The sequence below is a fragment of the Vespula pensylvanica genome, chromosome 2, assembly GCF_014466175.1.
Source record: "Vespula pensylvanica isolate Volc-1 chromosome 2, ASM1446617v1, whole genome shotgun sequence".
In the NCBI taxonomy this organism is placed as follows: Eukaryota; Metazoa; Arthropoda; class Insecta; order Hymenoptera; family Vespidae; genus Vespula; species Vespula pensylvanica.
In genome coordinates, this window is record NC_057686.1 from 15467185 (window position 1) to 15490078 (window position 22894).

At 34.5% G+C, this 22894-nt stretch overlaps 1 protein-coding gene across 1 annotated transcript in view; it reads left to right on the forward strand.

Annotated features, from left to right (window-relative positions):
• Nucleotides 1-6551: 6551 nt before the first annotated feature.
• Nucleotides 6552-22894, forward strand: part of LOC122637838 (plexin-A4) — a 225779-nt gene continuing 209436 nt past the window's right edge. The window contains exon 1 of the mRNA XM_043830293.1: nucleotides 6552-7880. Within this exon, the coding sequence (XP_043686228.1) occupies nucleotides 6666-7880 (1215 nt within the window). The 5' untranslated portion in view covers nucleotides 6552-6665. The remainder of the gene's footprint in view (nucleotides 7881-22894) is intronic.

Sequence of the window (22894 nt, forward strand, 5' to 3'; positions counted from 1 at the left end):
CTCTCTCTCTCTCTCTCTCTCTCCTTCTCTCTCGCTCTTGACGTCTGTTCGCGGTCTTTTCGATACTTATCGTTATCCCCTCTTTGGATACGTGCCACGATCTAGTTCCTTTGTCTTCGTTGCCGATCATTATGTTTTCCACTTATTTTCTTTCTCTCTCTCTCTCACTCTTTCTCTCTCTCTCTCTCTCTCTCTCTCTCTCTCTCTCTCTCTCTCTCTCTCTCTCTCTTTCCCTTCTTCTACGACCGATCTTTGCATCTGTGCACCGTGTCATGCGAAATACATTATATGTATAACATTTAGAGATTGGCTATTATTATTGTTAGCGAGTGTCGTCTCATATTTTCTCGTATGCGCTTGTTCACGCGTATCAATCTTTTGTGCTGGTTTTATAAAGATAAGGGACACGATCTACGAAGTGATCAGCCTTGAGAGTTTAGTTTGGATCGTCGTCTTCGTCATCATCGTCGTCATTATTATTTTTTTTCTCTGTTTATCTTTCTTTCTCTTTTTCTTTTTATTCCCTTAGAAACGTTTTCGTCGGGTTTTCATTTTTTATTCCTTCTTTCCTCCCTTTCGTTACGTTTTTGCAAAGTAATTATGCAAATAGATTATTCTTTTTTCTTGTTTTCTCCTCTTCCTCCACCCTCAACCTATATAAATAACAATACTTCGCTGGTTAGTATTATTATTACAAGAGTTATATGTATATATCTGTAAATACACATTACATAGGTATTGTTTATTTTAAATTAAAACAATTCAAGTTCTCGAGATTCAAAGGATTTGTTTAATTCATTTGATTAAACATTTGTGAAAGAGAAAATTCATGATCGAATATCATGATTATAGACATATTATATCATTTATTTTCAACATAAAACTTTTCGATTCGTACGATCTGTTTAATTAATATTGATTTAACATTTGCAAAGAATATTTTCGATTGAATTTTAAGATTATATGCGTATTACATTGTTTATTTTAGATAATTCAAGCTCGAGTTCCAATGGATTCGTTGAATTAATTTGATTTTACATTCCTGAGAAGAAAGCAAGAAAAAAAAAATATATATATATATATATATATCGATCGAATTTTCAACGAGCGTAGACGTAGAGTCTAGAATCGCGAAAAAGTCTATCTCTAAAAATAAACAAAAAGAAAGAAAGAAAAGGAAAAAGAGAAAATAAAAGGAAAAAAAAAAAAAAAAAACAAGAAAAAGATACCTTTGTTCTCTCGTATACTGTCGTCGCCACCCTCTCCCTTTTTTCTTTCTTTCTTTCCTTTTTTTTTTATCTCGTAATAGGCTTAATGAGAATTCAGGAGGGTTAGCGACAAGGTTTTCGTTTCTTTACCTTCTTCGACTTTTCTTGGACGTTGTCGACTTTCTTGGTCGTGTCGCGAGATCGAGGGGGAAGATCGAAAAGATTTTCTTCTTCTTCTTTTTCTTTTTATTCTTATTCTTCGAAGAACAACGAAGACGAAAATCAACGACGAAAAGAAAAGTTTTCCTTGACGATTGAAGGAGGACCAACTCTGTGCTTTTTCTATTTCGATAAAAAATGTTCACCTTCTTCTTTCTTGCCTGCTCACTGCTTTTCTCTCTCTCTCTCTCGTCCTATTATTTTTCTATGTGTATATATATATATATATCTTTTCTTTTCTTCAGATATTTTGCACAGCACGCAGAAAATCGGCCATTTCATTTCCCTAAGAGAACCAACGTTCGTCCCTTTTCCTCGCTCGATAAATTCTCTATCTACTTTTCTATCTCTCCCTTCCTCCCTTTTTCTTTTTTTCTTTCTCTCTCTCTCTCTCTCTCTCTCTCTTTTTTCTCTTCACAATTTTTTTTTCCGGGTCATCGACTCTCAGAAAATCCTACTTGAATTTACTCAATGGTCGACAACGTAGATAGAGAGAGAAGAGTTCTCGCTGACACCAATGTAATTATCACCGAGGTCGAAGCTATTACGTAATCCTAGACTCGATTCCTAGACTCGATTCACGGTATCGATATTCGCGCTGCTCATGAAAATGAACTTTTCGAGCTCTTTATGTGTGTTTGACCTCGATCGAATCGAAAACTCTAGTCTGTAGTTCTTTATTGGCTAAAGGGTTGTTTAGGAAAAAGTTCAAAGAGTGATTTTGAAAATCAATTAGATACTTTTTCGAAACTTTTTAGGTCAATCATCTTTTCTCTTTTCTTTTTCTTTTTTTTTTTTTTGTTCATTTTTCCTTTCTTTTTTTTTGTTTCTTTCTTTCTCTTTTTTTTTTTTTTTTGTTGATCGTAAAACTACGAATTTTAGAAACTTTTTGGATAGGAATATGTAGGTTTGTATCCTTCATTTAATATACATCTACGTACATCATGTGCATACATTTACGATATATCCAAAATGTTCGTTAAATATCGGCGTTGATTAAAATGCGAAAATAATGAGTACGACGAAATATAGATTAATAAATATTTATATATATATATATATAATTTATATATATATATATATATATATATATAAAATAGAAATTGATGTTATGTAAAATCATTAATATGAACTCGAATTATTTTACTAAAATGTAATATTACATTATTATTAACGAAGAGTTTATTATCGATTTTATCGTTGTAGCGAACAAAATTACTTCGACGTGACGTTTATTGGTAACTTTCTTTTTTTTTTTTTTTTGTTCTAATCTTATCTAAACGAGATTAAGTCCAATCGGAATTCGCAGGATTGCTTCTCGAATCAACACTCTTGGCTAGCTTTTTGTTTTGTCAGTAGATATTATTCTTAAAATACTTTATACTTCTTAGGTATGATTCATAATTAGTTGAAGGTGAAATCATCGGTTTTTCTTTGTCATTTCTTTATTTACTCAATAATGCACGTTATTGTCTTTTCACGAACACTCATAACTTACTTGAAAAGTAAAAAAAAAAAATTATTCATTATATATATATATATGTATGTATTATTCAAATGCAAAAATAAATTTTTACAAATAATACAAACATACATCCAACAACCTATATATATATATATATATATATATATATATATATATATATTTCCAATCCGATACATATTTTTAAAGTAATCAAATTCAATACTTTAAATATACTTTTAAATAAAAATATATTTAAAAAAAGATGTCTATAAAAATAATAAAATAATAATATACATACAGACGCACATGTATTTCTTTTTTTTTTTTTTCTTTTAAGTCAGATTTCCCACTTCAGTTTAGTTCAGTCGTGTTCCACTTTTATGTTAGTCGCTTTTCCTTCGATTTTGCGATAACGAGAGGTGCCTTTGCGTGCACCCGCAGCGAGTAGGCGCGGCTTCTTCGTTCGCTTCGACGGTCTTTACCGTCTTTCGTAGGACGATCAAGATCGAGATAATTGGACCTGGCAGATGGGGAAGTTCTACGACGTCGAAGAATTTTCTTCCGTAACGGTAGAACACGCTCCTTCGAAATTGTTATCGACAAGATGAAACGTTTCTTTTTTTGCGTTCTTCCTGTTACGTTTCTTCTTCTTCATTTTTCTTACGACGAGTCCTTCTACACTCTGTTCCGACAACATCGATTATATTTAGTTCAAACTTCCTGACCAAAATATCTAATTAAAAGTAAAACTCTCGATTATTTCTCGATTTTTATATATCGTGAAACTTTCTTTCTCAAAAATTTGTTCGATTTTATGTCCGTTAATATTTTAATTACTAATGTATTCGATTGTTAATCACAAATATATATATATATATATATATAAGTATAATAATATATATATATATATATAAATATAAATTATATAAATTATCTTCGAGTTACGATATGGATAGTTTTATGTACCTTTTCTTTTTATTTCTTGTTTTATTTCCCATATAAATTCAATTCGCTTATGGATTCGTCATGGAAAAATATTATACGTATATATTGATATTTATATGCATTATCGATAAGAGATTGATACAACAAATATTGCTATACTTCCAACATACTTTATAAAAGCAAATTAAACGTAATAGACATAATAATGTATCATTTTCAAATATGTAAATTTATATGTATCGCGTGTTACCTCTCTCATCGATATTTCTTTCGAACGTACATACAGGATGATCAAAAAGTTACTAAATGTGAAAGAAAACTTTCTTAAAAACAAATTCGAACATCGATCGTCTCGTTTTATCAAAATTAATCTATCCCCATTTTCCTTTTCTTTTCTTTTTCTCCTTCTCTTCTTTCTGGAGATTGTCAAACTGTCAAAGTCTACGAATATTTTTTTCGTTTCACTTTATAATTCGTTGACGGACGGAAAAAGATAGATTTAACCTTCGGAATAGTTTCTTGAAAAAGAATAATCTTGTTTCAATCTTGTTTTATTAAAAAACAAAAAAAAACAGAATGTCATCTCTTGGAATCTTCAGAGATCACCCTGTACTTACGCATGTATTTATATACATATGTATCTTATACGTAAGTACATATGTATATGCGAGACGAGAAATTGTCGGATATTTGTAAAGATCGTACGGGTAAATTGTCGTGACAGGTGAGCTTTAAAATTCAACGTTTTAACGCGAAAAGTTTCTCGCATGCATCCGCGAAGTAACTTTCGCGTGTAGGAACGAGACGCGACCGACTTTTTCCTCTTAGTTCGGAATCTCTTTTCGCTTGTCTTCCTCGCGTCTCGTCTTCCTTAAATTCTAACGGACAAATGCCCGCATGAAAAGTGGAGCAAACACACACGATGGGGTCGAAGAGGAGGGAGGGGGAGGGGAAGAGGTTGAATCTCTTTCTATCCGTTCGCCATTATGAGAACGGTAAAAAAAAAAGCGTTTCGTGTAACGAGTAAGATTCAACTTCCTTTTATTTCCTTTTCTCTCAGTCTTTCTCTTTCTTTTTTTTCTCATTTATATACATACTTATGTATTATATATATATATATTTTTTTTTTTTTGACAGGATAGTGGGTTAACGTTTCTTTTCTTTTCTTTTTGTTTTCTTTTTTTTTTTTTTTGTAGTTCTGAGGGTTAAAATTTAATCCTCTCTGTAGCACAATTTTTTTTTTCATGTATAAAAAATATATGTATGTATTTTTTCTTTTTTTTTCTTTTCTTTTTTTTTTTTTGGAGGGGGACACGATAGTAGGTTAACGTTTCTTTTTTTTTTTTTTCGTTCTGAGGGTTAAAATTTAATCCTCCCCGTAGCACAATGTTTTTTGTCGTGCATTAAAGAAGAATGTATATATGTACAAATACGTATGTATTATTTTCTTTTCTTTTCTTTATTTTTCTTTTTCTCTTTCTCTCTTTCTTTTTTTTTTTTTTTTTTTGAAATGCGACAGAGGTTTAATATTTTTTGTTTGTAGAGGATACAAATTCCTCCCTCTTTCTATAATCCAATTTTGTATTTCTCGTTTAAAAAAATATAATATCTATATGTAGATATACACATACATATATATATATATATATATATATATAGATATAAAAAATTCTATTTTTTTTAACATATTTTTTTCTAATGACTTGAATATGTAATCCACTGTAAAATAATTTTGTGTCGCGTCTACGAAGAAATTAAATAAATAATTATTTCATTTCTTTTTGTTTCTTGTTTACAATAAAAAAAAAAAAAAAAAAAATGATGATGACAATGTCGAAAAGACGAGACTCGAAGAAGAAACTTTATTTTTCATATAAATATACGTAAGATCGATTTTATCGAATGTATGCGTAAACATATATGGGCATTGTACATATGTAGGAATCGAGTATGTACATTATATTTCCGATGATTCGCTTTAATGACCCGGAATCCAGCTTAACGATCGGACGTGAATAATCGTGGAACACGAGTAATCCAAACTAACGCATATGTGTATATACATTGTAACGCGTAGATTTATAATAGTATGAGAAATACTATATGGTATCTATAATATATAGAACGTATTTATCAATAGATATATATACATATATATATACATATATATGTGTGCTCTATAATTTACTCGATATAATCGAATTATACTATTCCAGAAAGGAATCAAATGAAATTTAATACGAAGAATATTTACGTATACCTTCATTTATGCATACCTTTCATTTCATATTTTCACAGAAAAAAAAAAAAGAGAAAAACAAATCACAATAAAATTAAAATACTTAATAACTAAACATTATTAAAGTTACTACGATAATACCGTGTAACTAACTTTTTTCTGTCGGACATGAAAAAAATTCCTCTACAAGATGGTCGAAAGAATTATAAGGCAACTTTGTTAAAACTTTCGCGTTCTCCAGTGAAAGATGCACGCAACCTAACTATGTATAATTATACTTATTTATATATTAACTATATAAGAATATATATATATATATAAACAAACATGTATATTAACGAGAAGTTTTTGATGTTTCAGGGCTGGGCGAGGTTCGAGGAGGCCGCCTCCTCGCCAGAATCCCCGGGTATAGCGGAGGAGGAGGAGGAGGAAGAGGAGGAGGAGGAGGAGGAGGAGGAGGTGGCGGTGGTGGTGGTGGTGGTGGTGGTGGTGGTGGCGGCGGTGGTGGCGATCGTGGTGGAGAAGAAGGAGAAGAAATAAGGCTCGCGAAGGATCGCGGTAGCCAGGATATAATAGATAGTAGAATAGAATGCTAGTCTTCCCGGGCGGCGGTGTCGATGTCGGCGTCGTCGTCGCCGTCGCGACGGCGACTTCATCGAGGACGATGGAATCGTTGGTATCAGTGTCGGGTAAACAGATACGTTTGTTTTTGACGATTTTGATGATCTTGGTACCGCGATTGCCGTCCGCGGGTTCAACGCCGGCCGATATAGTGCAGAGGTTTCATGACAGCGAAGTCGAGCGTATGAATCATTTAGTGGTTGACAAAAACACCGGTAGGGTTTACGTTGGTGCAGTTAATCGTTTGTATCAACTATCGCCGGACTTAAATCCGGTTGTTAAGGTTGTGACAGGACCGCAAGGTGACTCGACGGTCTGCTCGATGATCGACTGTCCCCAGGAGACTCAAAAGAAACCGGTGGACAACGTGAACAAGGCACTGGTGATAGATTATACGACGACGCGTTTAATATCATGCGGGATATTGTTTCAAGGAATGTGTACCGTACGTAATCTTCACAATATTTCGGACGTTGTACAGGAGGTACGCGAGGCAGTAGTCGCGAACAATCCAACGGCCTCTACGGTTGCTTTCATAGCCCCTGGACCGCCAAATCCACCGGTATCGCAGGTCATGTACGTCGGGGTTACTTTCACCGGTAATTCACCTTATAGATCGGAAGTACCTGCCGTTAGTTCGAGGTCATTGGACAAGGACAAGATGTTGAACATAGCCGAAGCTGCGGTCACGACCGGCACAAGGATGTACGTTAATTCGCTCTCGCGCGAACGTTATCCGATAAATTACATCTACGGATTCAGCAGTGGCGGCTTCAGTTATTTTCTGACTACCCAAATGAAAAACACCGATACCGCGATCTACATATCGAAGCTCGTTCGCGTTTGCCACGACGACGAGCATTATTATTCTTATTCGGAGATACCGATCAACTGTACCAGCGACGTTAAGATCTATAATCTGGTACAGGCCGCTTACGTCGGTAAAGCTGGTTCCGTTTTGGCCGGCGATCTTGGTATAACAGCGCAGGACGATGTCCTATTCGCCGTTTTCGCTGAGGGCAACGTAACGAGCAGCGACGTACCTAAACCCGTCTCGGCTCTCTGCGTTTATTCTCTCAAAGCCATAAGGAGGAAGTTCATGACCAATATACAGAAGTGTTTCACCGGCGAGGGACAACGCGGCTTGGAGTTTATCTCGCCGAGTCACAAGTGCATATCAACGGTGAGTAACGACCAATGAGATTTTTCTATATATTTTTAATGTACAGTAATTTTAACGTTGAACCGATATCGTCTGCCTTTTATTTATTCGTTACTTTTTCTTTTTTCTCCCCTCCTTTTTTCTTTTTTTTTTTTACCCTCGACCGACTTTACAAGAAAGGAATATTTTCGACTTCTTTTTTTTTTTTTTGGCGGGGCGTTAAATAAGCGAACGAAAAATGGGTCAACCCTTAATCGATCCTCGGATTATTTTTTACGCACACGTTTATCCGTGTTTACATCGTACGATTACATTCGTGAAATAATTATTATTATCGATTCGCTTTTAACGAAACGCGACCTTTCTCGCGACAATATTTCTCTTCTTTTTTATCGTTGTTATTTTTGTCATAAATATTCATAATACTACCTATGTGAATAATTTATACGATGGACTCGCAAAAACCTAGTCCATTATTAATCGGATCATTCATTCATTCTTCTCGGACCTTCTAATCAAGATTAGAGGTAATAACCACCGTTAGCGTTATATTAACGATAGCAATTCGTTCGACGAATTGTATTACAAGCTCGTCTTATTCGAACGATTGCTCACGATAGCTAACGATTGTGTTCACATAACGACACGAAATTCCTACGTTCCTCTTCAGTCTGCTCATAACATAGTATGAATTATGCATAGAGAGTTAACATACCAATCTTATCTCTCTCTCTCTCTCTCTCTCTCTCTGTCTGTCTCTCTTTCTCCTTCTCTTTCTCTTTTTTATAATTCGTAGTTGGATACGTACATACGTACAATCATTCGATGAAATTCATACGAGCCTTTTCTTTTATTCATTCTTATTGAAACAAATCGTCCTTAAAATATATGCATATACGTACATATATACATATATATATATATATATATATATATATATATGTATGTATGTATATAATTACGAACCGATCTTACCAATTGACCAAGCGTCCGTATCATAGAACATAGAAATAATTAGCTCAACAAAAATTCATCGTACATCGAAATAATTAGACAAATTATTTAAAATTCCATCGTATGCAATAGAACCTAAGAGAAATAATAATTATCGTGACGTCGTAGACTTAGTCGTGTTGAAAGAGAAAAAATTATAAATAGACAAATGGAAGATTAAAGAAACGAAGAAGACAAGAAAAGTAAAGGAAGAAGGTCAAATCTAATCGCGAAGAGAGATAGATAGATAGATAGAGAAATATACAGAGAAAGAGAGAAAGAGAGAAAGGAAGGAGAAAGAGAAAGAGATACAGAGAAAACAAAGAAGAAAAAAAGAAAATCCGTGAGGAGACCGCAAAGAGATCGTCCATTACAGTCTATTACGGCGTAAATCAATTCGCAGTCGTAGTACGTATGAGGGGGTGAGGTAGGAGGAGGAGGAGGAGATGGGGGAAGGGGGAAGGGGAGGTAGAAGGGGGGTTCGAGGGCAGTGCACGTCTGTATTTACGTAACAGGTGGCATCGAAGAGTACGGAAGAGATGTTGAAATACACATACAGAGAGAGAAAGAGAGAGAGACACACACACAAACATATACATGTACACATACGATAGGTAGTACGTAACGTAGATAGGTATATAGGTGGTAGGTAGGTAGGTAGGTAGGTAGGTAGGTACATGTAAATAGTACAGAGAGGATATAGGAAAGAGAAAGAGGTTAGAGTAAAGAAGAGGCAAGAGTAGAAGAGTAGTGAAGAGGGGTGAGAAGAAGAGGGAAGAAGAGGGAAGAGGAAGGCCGTTCTCGAGCAGATTCATTCGAGAAGAGAGCACGGAAAAAGAAAGGAAGGGAGAGAGAGAGAGAGAGAGAGAGAGACTCCGTTTCGCACGCGTGCACTTTCCTTTTCGTTTAGTTTATGTACACCTACTTACATAGATACGTACGTATATACGTGTATACATAGATACATACATACATACATACATACATACATAGTTAGTTCAATTCGTGCGAAACCGACGTTTCTCGAACGACGACGAAGGATCGATTCTCGAACGTGTTACGATTCTACTCTCTCTCTCTCTCTCTTTCTTTCTCTATCTGTTTCTCTATCTGTTTCTCTTTCTTTCTTATTACGTATTTCCGACGTATGTTAAAAAAAGAAAAGAGCAAGAGAAGAAAGGTCGCAGGTGCACGTGGGGAATTCTTTTTCGACACGATCATTCTCTTTTTCTCTCTTTTTTTCTTTCTTTATCTATCTCTATCCGTCTTCTTTCTCCCTTGCGTTTTACGATTTTTAAAAAGGTTAAACCCCACGTAAGGTTCTTTGAAAACGCGACACGACACGACACGACACGACATGACACAACACGATACGACATTTACGAGTACAAGTTATATTCGACGTTTCCGCAACGCGGTATTATTATCTGCGTAGGTCTACTACTAGCCGATAACGGAAGCTATTGTATTTTACACGATAACCTCGAACTTTCTTTTCCTTCCTTCCTTCCTTTTTCCTTTCTCTTTGCCCTAATTGCTTTCGAGCAAGCTTCTTCTTTCTATCATTTTCTTTTTCTATCTCTCTTCGTCTATATATATATATATATATATATGTATTATATATATATATATTTCTCTTTCTCTTTTTCTCTATTTACGATAGGAGTATTTTTTTATTTCTTTTCCTTCCTTCTTTCTTTCTTTCTTTTTTTTTTTTCATTTCGTCGATTCCGTTTTTCTTCAATTATATTTTTCTTCGTCTATCTTTCTCCTTCTTCTCTCTGTCTATTTATCTGTATGCCTGTCTCTCTTTTTTCTAGAGTAAAATTATCATTGGAATTATCTTTATCTTCTTCGATATTTATCGATAATCAATTTATTGATTTTTCCTAGTCTTCTCCCTGTACGGAAATCTTTCAACGTATTTATTCGAAGAATAATTTTTTCGATTGGAATTTTCGAAGGTTATCTATCTCAGGGTTCCCCTCAAAACTAACGGGGGTGATAGAAAGATAGAAAGATAGTGAGAGTGAAAACGAGAGAAAAGTAAATAAAGAGAAAAGGAGTAGAAGATAAACAAGAAAAAGAAAAGCGAGTTGGTAAGGATCGAAAGGAATGGATAGTAGTAGTAGGGTCCTTTGGTCTAGTGAAACTTTGAAAACGAGCCGAGTTACGAGAAAAAAAGAGAACGTTATCTCACAGACCAGAGCAAACAATCTTTATCTCCTTTATGGTCTTCCTTATCCGCGTTCTCTCTCTCTCTCTCTCTCTCTCTCTCTCTCTCTCTCTCTCTCTCTCTATCTTTATCTCTGTCTCTCTGTCTCTCTTTCTCTTTCTTCACGCATTCTCTTCGAGCTTCCACATTTTTCTCACCCTTTCCAACGTGAAAAGATCCTTTGTGTCCGTCGCATACTTTCTCACCGTTAGATGAAGAGCACCAAGTGAAAGATAGATAGATAGACAGAGACAGAGAGAGAGAAAGAGAGAGAGAGAGAGAGAGAAAGAGTAACAGAGAGATACTATAAAGAAAGGAAGACGAAGGAGCCTGTTTGGTTTCGAAAATATGAATAAATCTCGGTGACGTAGAGTCTAACACTCTAAGGAATATCATTTTTCTAGATTACTAAGGACGAGATTTTTCTCATGTTTTTTTTTTTTTTGCTTTCGTTCTTTTCCTTTTTCTTTTTTCCTTTTTTCTTCTCTTTCTTTCCTTCTTTCTTTCTATTCTCCTTTTTTTGTTTTTTAAAGAATATTTAGAACAGGATGAAAATGGAAGATTTGCTGGCAAAGAAATTTCGATGGAATTTTGTTCTTTATTCATTCGGTTATTTCTTATTATTTTTTTTTTTTCCTCTTTGTCTTTTTTCTTTCTTCTTTCGTTTTTATTTTGAATTATTCTCCCTTACTTTCTCACTTGAGATTCCGTTAAGAGTTACCCTCGAGATATCTTTTCTCGTAAATATTAAGACACAGGACGCTTCGTTAGGGAAAAGGATTCCCGCCGAATCGGAAATAATTTGTCCTCGTCTGAAGAAAGAGAAAGAGAGAGAGAGAGAGAGAGAGAGAGAGAGAGAGAGAGAGAGAGAGAGAGAGAGAGAGAGAGAGAGACAACAGCGACTAGAGTGAGCGTGTCTTTTAGCAAACTTCCGCGGAATGCAGAAAACGAAAACGAAAGCGCGCGGGGTGTCTATTTTTAAGCGGGGGGAGGAGGATGAGACGGACTAGGGAAACCTCCTTTCGCACCGTCGTCATTCTTTGAGAGAAAAGATGCTCCGAGAAATTCCGCTGACGTGGCACCCGAAAAAGAAATAGAGAAGGAGAGAAAGAGACAGAGAGACAGAAAATAAAAGAAAGAAAGAAGGAAAAAGACCGACAACTGTTTCTTATTAAATACCTTAATATTCTTTAAAAGATGAAAACCAGTCTGGTATATATATATGTATGCATGCATGCATGTATGTATATATGTATGTATGTATGCATTAATTATAAAATATTATTATATCACTACATGTTTCGTTACATCTTTCTCTCGATTCAATATTTTTCTCTTCAATTTTTTTTTTCTTTTTTTTTAATAATATATAATATAAATATGTAATAAAAATATAATGAATCAAATAAATAAATTTGTTATATACTTCGTGCAAAAGAAACGAAAAGAAAAAAGAAAGATATAAAAAGAATAAATCTCAAGGTTATAGACCTTGACACGTAACAACCAAAACTGCCGCGACAGGTGTCTCGTTTTTGCCGACTCCATTCATCGAATGAAACGCTGCGTATAGGTTGGACTTTCTCATGAATGAAGACCGAGAGGAGTGATCCAATTACATTGTCTCTTTCTCTCTCTCTCTCTCTCTTTCTCTATCTTTTCTCTCTTTCTCCCCCTTTTCTTTCTCTTTCTACAAAAGAGATAAACACGTATTTATTTACGAGTGTTACATATTAACGTAATATGATATATAGATTTCCAATAAATATTTATAATGGCAAGCAAGGCAATTGGATGGGTAGGAGAGGGGGAAGGGGGATGATAATTTTCTTTTTTTTTTCCTGTTTCCCTTTCTCTTTCTCTCTCTATTATTTACCAACGTATTTTATCATCGATATTTCTACGAAAGAGAATTAGTAAATCGAGGAGTCTGTAAACAGAAATGGTAAAAGGTTCGAAGTACTAAATGTACCTTTTAACGATAAGCGTAATTGATACCGGTATTACGGAACAGAAAGTAAGATAGACAGACAGACAGAGACAGACAGACAGAGAGAGAGAGAGACAGAGAGAGAGAGAGAGAGAGAGAGGGAGAGAGAGAGGGAGAGAAGAGAGGGGGAAGAGAAATGAGAGGCGGAAGAAGCTTCTGTAAACAAACGATATCGTCTACGAACGAGCGCTCGAATTTATTTGCACGAGTCTAAAGGCGACGAGAATGGAAATTATCTATGTATTTACGTTCGTTAGAGTCGACGACGAGCTTTCACTGAGAATGCCTGCTTTTCAGAAAAATCGATTAACGATCTGCTATCTATGTCTCTCTTTGTCTTTTTCTCTGTTTCTATCTCATTTTCATTCTAACTCTGATTCTAGCAACTCGTTCCCGTTCGAATCAGTAGAATTCGTTCTATCTCCTTCTAGTATGTTCGTGTTAGACGGTCATAAAGTATCATAACGTGTCGACTTACGGTTATTCCTCGCTGATTCAGCAACGAGAGCAGCTCGAGAAACGGCCGAATGATTTCTATCTCGCGGCCTAGTCTACATATCTATCTATGTATCTATGTATATGTATATGTATATATATATATATATATATATATATATATATATATATATATATACGAGAGTGCGTATAGGTTTATTGTGTGTGTGTGTGTATGTACATATGCTTTTACGTTGTATTATATTTACAAGTCGAATAACGTGTTATCTTATGAATTGTATAGATGTATACATACATATATATGTACGTATAAATATATATATATATGTATGTATGTATGTATATATGTATATACAGGGCAATAGGGTGATAAAATAACAGAGCACTAACCAGGGAGGCTTATTGCGAGTTTATATTCTCGTCTGGTCTTATCTTCTCGAAAGCGTATTGACTCGCAAAGACTCGATCGTATATATCATTCGACGGAATCATACGGTAGGAAAATATTTTAGGAATATATGTATTAGAAATTACGATGGGTTAAATAAAACGAGAACGATGCGAAATAGCTATCTCTCTTTCTTTATCTCTCACGATAAGACAAATTTTTAGCGGCGACAGGATGAACGAGTAATAGTCTTTCAGAGAGGCGCGTGGCGACGATATTTTTATCGTAAATTTGACTTTATCTCCCAGTCGTATTTTCGTTTCTTTCATCTCGAATGAAGGTCCTACGAGATCGTGAAAATTAAATAATAAATTATTCGACGTCTGGTGGAGAAAAAAAAATAGTGGCGTCGTTCGTAACGCGTATTTGAAATATCGTCGACACACTTTCGAATGGAGAAATTAATATGTATACATATATATACTAACATACATATACGTATTTCGAGTAGTTTTTTTTTTTTTTTTTTTTTTTGACAAATTCTGTTTATCGAAAATAAATGATACACCAGTCTTTACAAAATATCATTAAAAATAAGTACAATATAAAATAGCATAGTATCTAATGCAATAATATATATATATATATATATATATATATATATATATATATATATATACTACATATATTACATATATATAAAGAAAAAAGAGGAAAAATTTAGTAACCTTTGTCGATGGCATACATAGTGCTCTTCGTCGGACAATGGGGTTGTAACTAACGACAAAATTCTACGTGCAAAATTCAACGTTCGCGAATGAGATAGAGAGTTCTGAAAATATAGACGGATTTAAAGATAGATATATACATATACATATACATATATATAGACACACCCATACATTAGTATACATATATGTATATATGTACAGAGAGAGAGAGAGAGAGAGAGAGAGAGAGAGAGAGAGAGAGAGAGAGAGAGAGAGAGAGAGAGAGAGAGAGAGAGAGAGAGAGAGACGTAGAGCTAGATAAATAGAGATGAAATCGTGTAGTACGTACTCGTGCATACGCTAGCTCGGATTCAATTTTTACGGTCACAAAAGGATACTGGGAAATGTCGGTGGGTGGGAAGAGGGAGAAAGAGGGGAGAGGGAGGAGGAGGAGGAGGAGGAGGAGGAGGAAGAGAAGGGTTTGGTTCGTCATCGGTGGAGACCAAACCAACCTGTAGAGGGGCGAGAAAGAGTGAGAAAGAGGAAGAAAAAAAGGGGTGGTGGCGGTGGTGACGATGGCGGAGGGTGGTTGCTGGGTAAAGAGAAGGGGTGGTTGGGGTCGGGGTCGTGCGTCACGTTCGAGGAAAAACCTATTCGCGCAAATTGGATGGCTTCGCTTCGGTCCCGGTCGAGGCTTGCAATTAAAAAGTTTCGAATGGCGAAAAAAAATGGTCTTTTACGATGGTTGCTTTCGTCAAAGATTTCTCTCTCTCTCTCTCTCTCTCTCTCTCTCTCTCTCTCTCTCTCTTTCTTCATTCTTTCTCTTTCTTTTCGCTTTTCTGGTTTACACGTTTTCCCTCTTCTTCTTTTCGTTTCTTTTCCTTCTTATCCTTTGTACGAGCTCTATATGGTAGAGAAAAAAGGGATAAAGGGCGTGTACTTGGCAGGTACTCGTTCGACCGTCTAGCAGAGAAAACCACTGTGCGTTCTCGGCTTCATGCGTTACGTCCATGAAAGGTTGCTCCTGCTATTGCTATTGCTGCTGCTGCTACTACTGCTGCTGCTTGCTATTGGCCGCTCGTTGTCGACTTTTCTCTTGTTTTTCTTTTCTTCGTTCTTTCTTTCCATCCTTCCATTCTTCGTTCCTTCGTTTCTTTCTTTCTTCCTTCCTTCCTTCTTTCTTTTTTTATTTTCTTTATTCGCTTTACTTTATTTTTCTAATTCACCTTTTTCATCCGTACTTACGTTTAATTTCATCTCGAATGCAGAGAAATTTGTTACAATTTTTTACAAAAAAAAAAAAAAAAAAAAAAAAAAAATTTACAAAATTTTACAAAAAAGAAAAAAAAAAAAAGAAAAATTGATACAATATTTCGTATTTGACAGATGTATTTTTTATTTCTTTAAATCACACTGTTTATTTTCTTTATTATTTTCCTTCACTCGTTTTTTTTTATTTTTTATTTCTTTTTTTTTTTTTTTTACTTTTTTTTGGCTGTTTTTGCAATACCTCGTAAGCGAAAATACACGTGCATATTTATTCGTCTATTCATTCATATACACGTACATTGTGTTTTTCAATCGAATTCTTTTTTTCTTTTTTTACCTCTTTCTTCTTTTTTCTCCTCCCAAAAAAATATCTACGCGTACATTCATACCTTCAATCGAATTTTTCACTTATTTATTTGTTTTCTCTTTTGCACGTGACTTTCTTCGTCTTCTTCTTCTTTTTTTTTTTTTTCTTTTATTTTTGTTTTCTCTCGTTTCCACTTGCGAAATTATTTTTATGGGAAGGAACCGCTTTATCCTCTCTCTCTCTCTCTCTCTCTCTCTCCCCCTCTCCTCTCTCTTTCTCTTTCATTTTTTTTCATTTTTCTCAAGGGAGCTTGACCACAACGAATAATTGAGTAGGAGAAAACAATAACCGTTGGCAAGAATAGTGAGTTGTTACCGTATAAACCGCTTTTGAGAACGACCTAGTGATAAAAAAAGAGAGTGGAAGACACAGAGAGAGAAAGAGAGAGAGAGAGAGAGAGAGAGAGAGAGAGAGAGAGAGAGAGAGAGAGAGAGAGAGAGAGAGGGAGGTTTGGAATATATTAAATAATGGAAATGTCGAAGGGCCGAGAAGCTTTGTTCTATTTTTTATAATTATTCGCTCGCAGATATGGAGAATATGGAAAGAAGGAAAAATTGTATGAAGTAGGTCTCGCGAGTATGGTATGTACATACACATATGCATATACATACTTATATACATATACGTGTGTAGGCTACGATGAGAAAAAAAATTGAAGTTCTTTTAAAATAAAGAGAAGGGTACAAAAAAGAAGAAAAAGAAAAAAACAAGAAAGAACGCGAAGATATGATTTTTCCCAAGGCACACCACTAATACTCTCGCTATAAAATTCGAGATTTTTATCTCGTGGGAGAGAGAGAGAGAGAGAAAAAGAGAGAGAAAGAGAAAGAGAGAGAGAGAGAGAGAGAGAGAGAGAGAGAGAGAGAGATCCTTTTGCTGTCTTAATTACGTGCTACGAGTAATTAGAAAAATTTTCTTTTGATATCGTTTCTCTCGTTCGCCGAAAAGAAAATCGAAAAAGTATTATAGATATGTATAATACATACATACATACATATATACGTATGTGTTGCTATGTGTATATATATACATGAAAAGTCAAGCAGGATAAATTTCTTCGTGGGAAAAGAATTGAGAACGAGAAAAAAAAAGAAAAAGAAAAAAAAAAAATCATTTTCTTTTTCATTAATTTTTTTTTTCATCTAACGAAACTCAAGTACCACTTGAAGGAGTCCAAAGGTCCTCGTCATCGTCATCGTCATCGTCATCGTCATCGTCATCGTCGTCGTCGTCGTCGTCATCGTTGATAGCAAACGAAAAATGCCACTATTTTTCCGCGGTGCAGTCTTTTTTTTTTTTTTTTTTTTCTTTTTGCTTTCTTTTTTTTTCTACTCTACGGAGAAACGACGAGAAATCGGGTTAATCTTCGGGAAAAAGATTTCCTTTCATCGGCGGAGTAAATTATTTGCTGGTTGTCCCGAGACCACCGTTCATTCGTTCGTAGGTAGGTAACTACGGTACATACGTAGGTACGTAACTACGAACGTACGTACGTACGTACGTACGTACGTACGTTCCTTGGTAAGGGAAATTTCATTTTTAAAAGAGCCGACGACGTGAGTTTTTCAGTGCTTCCGTTCTAATCGTTGGCGAAAGCCGACGTAGTTGAAAAGGGCCAATCGAATTTTTCCATTATCTCGTAGTAGAGCTCGTGAGAGCAGAGACTCTTTCTCTCTCTCTCTTTTTTATTTTTTTTATATTTTTTTACCTCGAGCTTTATTAAAATACATAATACACTTCTGGACGGGAAAATGGGGGAATATTTGAAAAATCGTTTCGTCGCGTAACGACGCGTGATATATTATATATATTACACGTATGTAGGATAGCGTTTATATATTTATATACTACGTGTACGTGTACGTGTACGTTTACGTACGTGCGTCGGATGTAGTCATACACGTATACAAAAAAAAAAAAAAAAAGGTTTTTTTTTTTTTAATTCATAAAATTTCATTTTATTAAAAGTCAACCTATCTATCTCTTTCTCTTTTTTCCTTTTTCTTTCTTTTTTTCTTTCTTTCTTTTTTTTTTTTTTTTTTTTTAGCGAAAATATCGAATGTTTATTTCAACGATGGCATTCGCGTAAATTATCCAAGCAGAAGCTTGTTTGTCTACTAAATTAGAAAGCCTTCGTTATTTACCGGCCCGATCATAAAATCTCTCTTTCTCTCTCTCTCTTTCTTTCTCTCTTTGAGAATAGGTGGAGTCACCTCGTCTGACAGAGAATAATTTAAAAACTCTCTTTATAAGGATGATGAGAATTTTCGTCTAATCATATAAGGCTAAAACAATTTTACACAAATGTTCCCGAACGTTCATAAATATTGTGAAACTGTACACGTCGTCAGTATATTTTTCTTTCGTTTCTCTTTCTCTCTTTCTCTCTATCTCTATCTCTATTTCTATTTCTCTCTCTCTCTCTCTCTCTTTTTATCTTTGTTCTGTTAGTCGTCAGCAGGTTGAAATAGAGAGACGACGAATTACGAGATTTTCGTTTAGACATAATAGCCAAGGAGACTGCCAGCCGAGGTTATATTGCATTCGTCTGATAATAATAATTTTATAATGAGAGTATACGGATATGAACATTATATTCACCATTTTGTTCTCGGACGTAGTATCAGCGAGAAGGAAAGTTCGGATTAGCGTCGACATCTTGAAAGTATATTACCTCGCTTTCGTCTTGAGGTTAATCGAATCTTCTTCTTTTATTTGTTTGTTTGTTTATTCGTTTCCTTCTTCTTCTTCTTCTTTTTTTTTCTATTTCAATCTTCTTTTCTCGATCACAGCGTGTGAATTATTTGTAACTTAACTTTATTTGTTTATTTATTTTTTTTCCCTTTTCTACGTTAATCTTCTTCTTCTTCTTCTTCTTCTTCTTCAAAAAAAAAAAAAGGATACAGAACCGAATAAAAGTTTTTAAGTGATTTTTATTTTATATACACATATATTATATCAACTATAATCATACGAATAATATTATATAATATTTATTTATTTATTATATATACACAAATTTCTATGCATAGATTAATACGAATGTAATAATTATATATTAAAAAAAAAAAAAAAAAAAAAAAAAACAAAAAAAAAACAAAAAGAAAAGAAAGAAACCAGTTACTCTTTTTTGAGATTCTTTAGATTGATTTTAGTTTCTTTACGAATTACCCGTCTACTTTTTGCAATGCGAAATAAATATTCTCTTAAGGAAGATTATATGATTTGTTTAAAAGTAGTCTAGAAATCTTAGAGGTTCGTATCAAAAAGAAAATAAAGAAATAGGAGCAATAAAACGAATATTAAGTGGAAAAAAAAAAGAACATATAAAGGTAAGAAAGAAAAGTAAACTGTCACCTGTCGACGCGTGACTCATTTCAGTTTCGAGTTTCAACGACAGCAGCTGCCAAAGTATCGTTTCGTCTTTCCCCTTGGGCTTTACTTCTTCCACTTAAGGAAATCGCGTGTCTCCAACCAAAAAAGAAACCTAACGCTGATCGGCTCCGTTGTCCCTTTAGAGAACGGAAGTCTCTTATTCTATTTTTATATCTCTTCGTTCGTTTTAAATTTCCATTTTTCTTTTTCCTATTTTTTTTCCTTCATTCATTTTTTCCACTTTCGTTTCTATCGCATTTTTCTTTTCCTTTTCTTTTTTTTTTTAATTTCAATTTTCATCAGATCTAGTAATTATTTCTAATAACACTAATAAAGATAACAATGACGATAATAATCGAGTAGAGTTTTAGGAACGTTAAACATTTTTCTAACGCTAATAATTCTTTTTACGATCGATAACACGTCATTACGATAAAATGATAATTAATAGTAATCGTATAAGCGTTATGATAACGTGCCATCTTTTCACGGAATAACAACGTTTAATATAATACTACAACGATAACGAGAACAACGAAAATAATAATAATAATAATAATAATAATAATAATAATAATAATAATAATAATAATAATAATAATAATAATGAAAAGTCAGTATCGATCCAACGTTTGTTATTAATCTCTATCAACGAAACAATAAACACATTGATATTTACAAGTTCTCGTCCTTGAAAATGAAAATTCTATCGAACGTATCGAAAGTTTATAAATCGTTTACTCCCGTAGAAATTCCGTTTAGTCCTTTAAGAGAAGAATACGACAGAGGTAGTAGATCCGAGATATCTCGTTCGATCGGAAAACCATGATCTTAACAATAACGCGCCCATTTACAAGGACAGGATATAGGGATATCAAGCTATACGTAGATAGATTTATATAACATCGCGAGAGAAACGAATTACCTTACCGTACTTTCGTTCGATCGTAAATTTCTTATTTACGATAGAGGAAAATTTATGAAAGAGCATACTCCGGTAACGCTCGTACAATCTCACCTTGACATCGATGATCGAAACACTGTAACATTTTCTTTCTCACTCTCTCTTTCTATATTTGTCTCTTTATCTCTCTATCATTCTCTATCTTTCTATATCTCTCTGTCTTTTTATCTATCTCGCTCTCGCTCTCGCTCTCACTCTCGTTCTTTCTCTCTTTCTTTGTCTCTCTCGTTCGAACGAAAAAAAAGTGATGCAGAAGCTGCACGCATCGACATTTACGATAAATCGTTACGCGGCTTTCACGGAACCCGACGGGTATGTCGATACGTGTCTGCCGTGGCAATAAAGGGACGTTTAATTCAGCCGTCGATTCCGAATGTCGCGATTCGTAATTGCGCACGCGAATCGCTAGACACCAACGTCGCCAACATACGCCAACAACCATCTCGTACGTATCGTAAATACGTATGGTTGTACGTATTAGTGCAATGTATGTATGTACGTTTTCAACATTTTCCGATTAGCACGACGAACTTTCTATACGTACTCTGTGTCTCTCTTTCTATCTCTTTCTTTCTTTCTTTCTTTCTCTCTCTCTTTCTCTCTGTCTTCCTTTTTTTTTGTAGTTGAATTATTTTCTAGTATCATTGTTTTATATGTATGTGTGTGTGTGTGTGTATATATATATATACATATTTGATATATTATTAATTAATTTAACTATACAAAATTTTAATTGCGACTTATTGCTTTACCGCTAATTGTTTATAGATTTATACATGTATATTATCTATACTATACGATCAATTAACTTGTCTGTACAATATTTAATTACGATTTATCTGTTTTTCATCTTCTTCTTCTTCTTCTTCTCCCTTATTCTGCTCTTTTTGTCTTTCTTTCTTTCTTTCTTTCTTTCTTTCCCCCCCCCCTTTTTTTTTATCGTAGAGATTAAATTCACGAACGGACGAAACTATGTACAGATGTTTCATCTTTTTTTCCTCTTTTCTTTTTTTTTTTCTTCTAACGAGAATGAACAAGATTAAAAGATTAAAAGGAAGTATGTAAGTAGAGCAAGTCGAACATTTTTATTCCCTATTCTTTTATCTCCCTTAGCATTATCCCTTTGAAAGGGATCATCCGAGAATATTCTGATACGTTGTAACAAAATGAAGAAATAGAAAGAAGAAAAAGAAAAAAAAAACAAAAAAAAAAAAAACAGAAAAACAAAAAAGAAGAAAAAAGAACAGAGGACAAAAATAAAAAAAATAAAAAGGAAGAAAAAAGACGAATGAAAAGAAAGAAAAATATCTAAAAAGTGAGAAAGTCGATACGAATCGAGAGAAAAAGAGAGAGAGAGAGAAAGAGAGAGAAGATCAAAGTGTTCCGGTGAACCGAACGATTGAGAGAGACTCGAATCTCGTTTAATCCGGATTAGATCGCGTTTAGGCGAGGCACGTAGAGTCAGCCCTTTGCCCAAAGGGATGGTCCTCGAAAAATGTCGACCAGCTCGACCTCCAAATTAACGTTCCGTCGTTCGTGTATTCGAACAGTAAAAAGGTGCTCTCCGTTTTACCTACCGTTTGGTCGAGCAATCCACACTTTTTTTTCTTTTTCTTTTTCTTTCCTTCTTTCTTTTCTCTCTCTCTCTCTCTCTCTCTCTTTTTAATTGTTTCTTTTTTTTTTCATTTTTATTTTTTTTTTTAAATTCTTTTTCACGTTATTTTTCAACTAATTCTTTCTGTTTCTCTCTCTCTCTCTCTCTCTCTCTCTCTCTCTCTCTCTTTCTCTCTGTTTTTGTCACACACACACAGAGAGATATACGCACGCACAATAAAATCCTAAAGTTTAATCTTTTAAAGCTTAATGGATTTGCATTTGTTCAAATCTACGAACGCTTTTCAAAGCCGACACGGCCTTTTTCATAGTTTTCACGTTTATTTTCTATTGCTACTTTTTCGAGTTGGATGGATGGGGTATGGTGGAGGAGAGGTGAGTAGTATGATGAAGGCCGATGGTGATTTAAAGATGAAAGATCGATCGATGATCGGCAAAAAAAGAAAAGAGGGGGTGGGTGAAAATAAAAGTGAACGTTCGAGGATCGTAGGGTAGATCGAAGCATGAATTTTATTCTCTCTTTTCCTCATTCTCTCTCTCTCTCTCTCTCTCTCTCTCTCTATTTTTTTCATTTCTCTCCGCTTCGTAGATTATTCATCGAGAATAGAACGTACAAAGAGCACGACCAACAATTATTATTTCAGGTACTGACTAATGTTCAACGAACGAAGGTTCGCTCGTACAATGGAAAAAG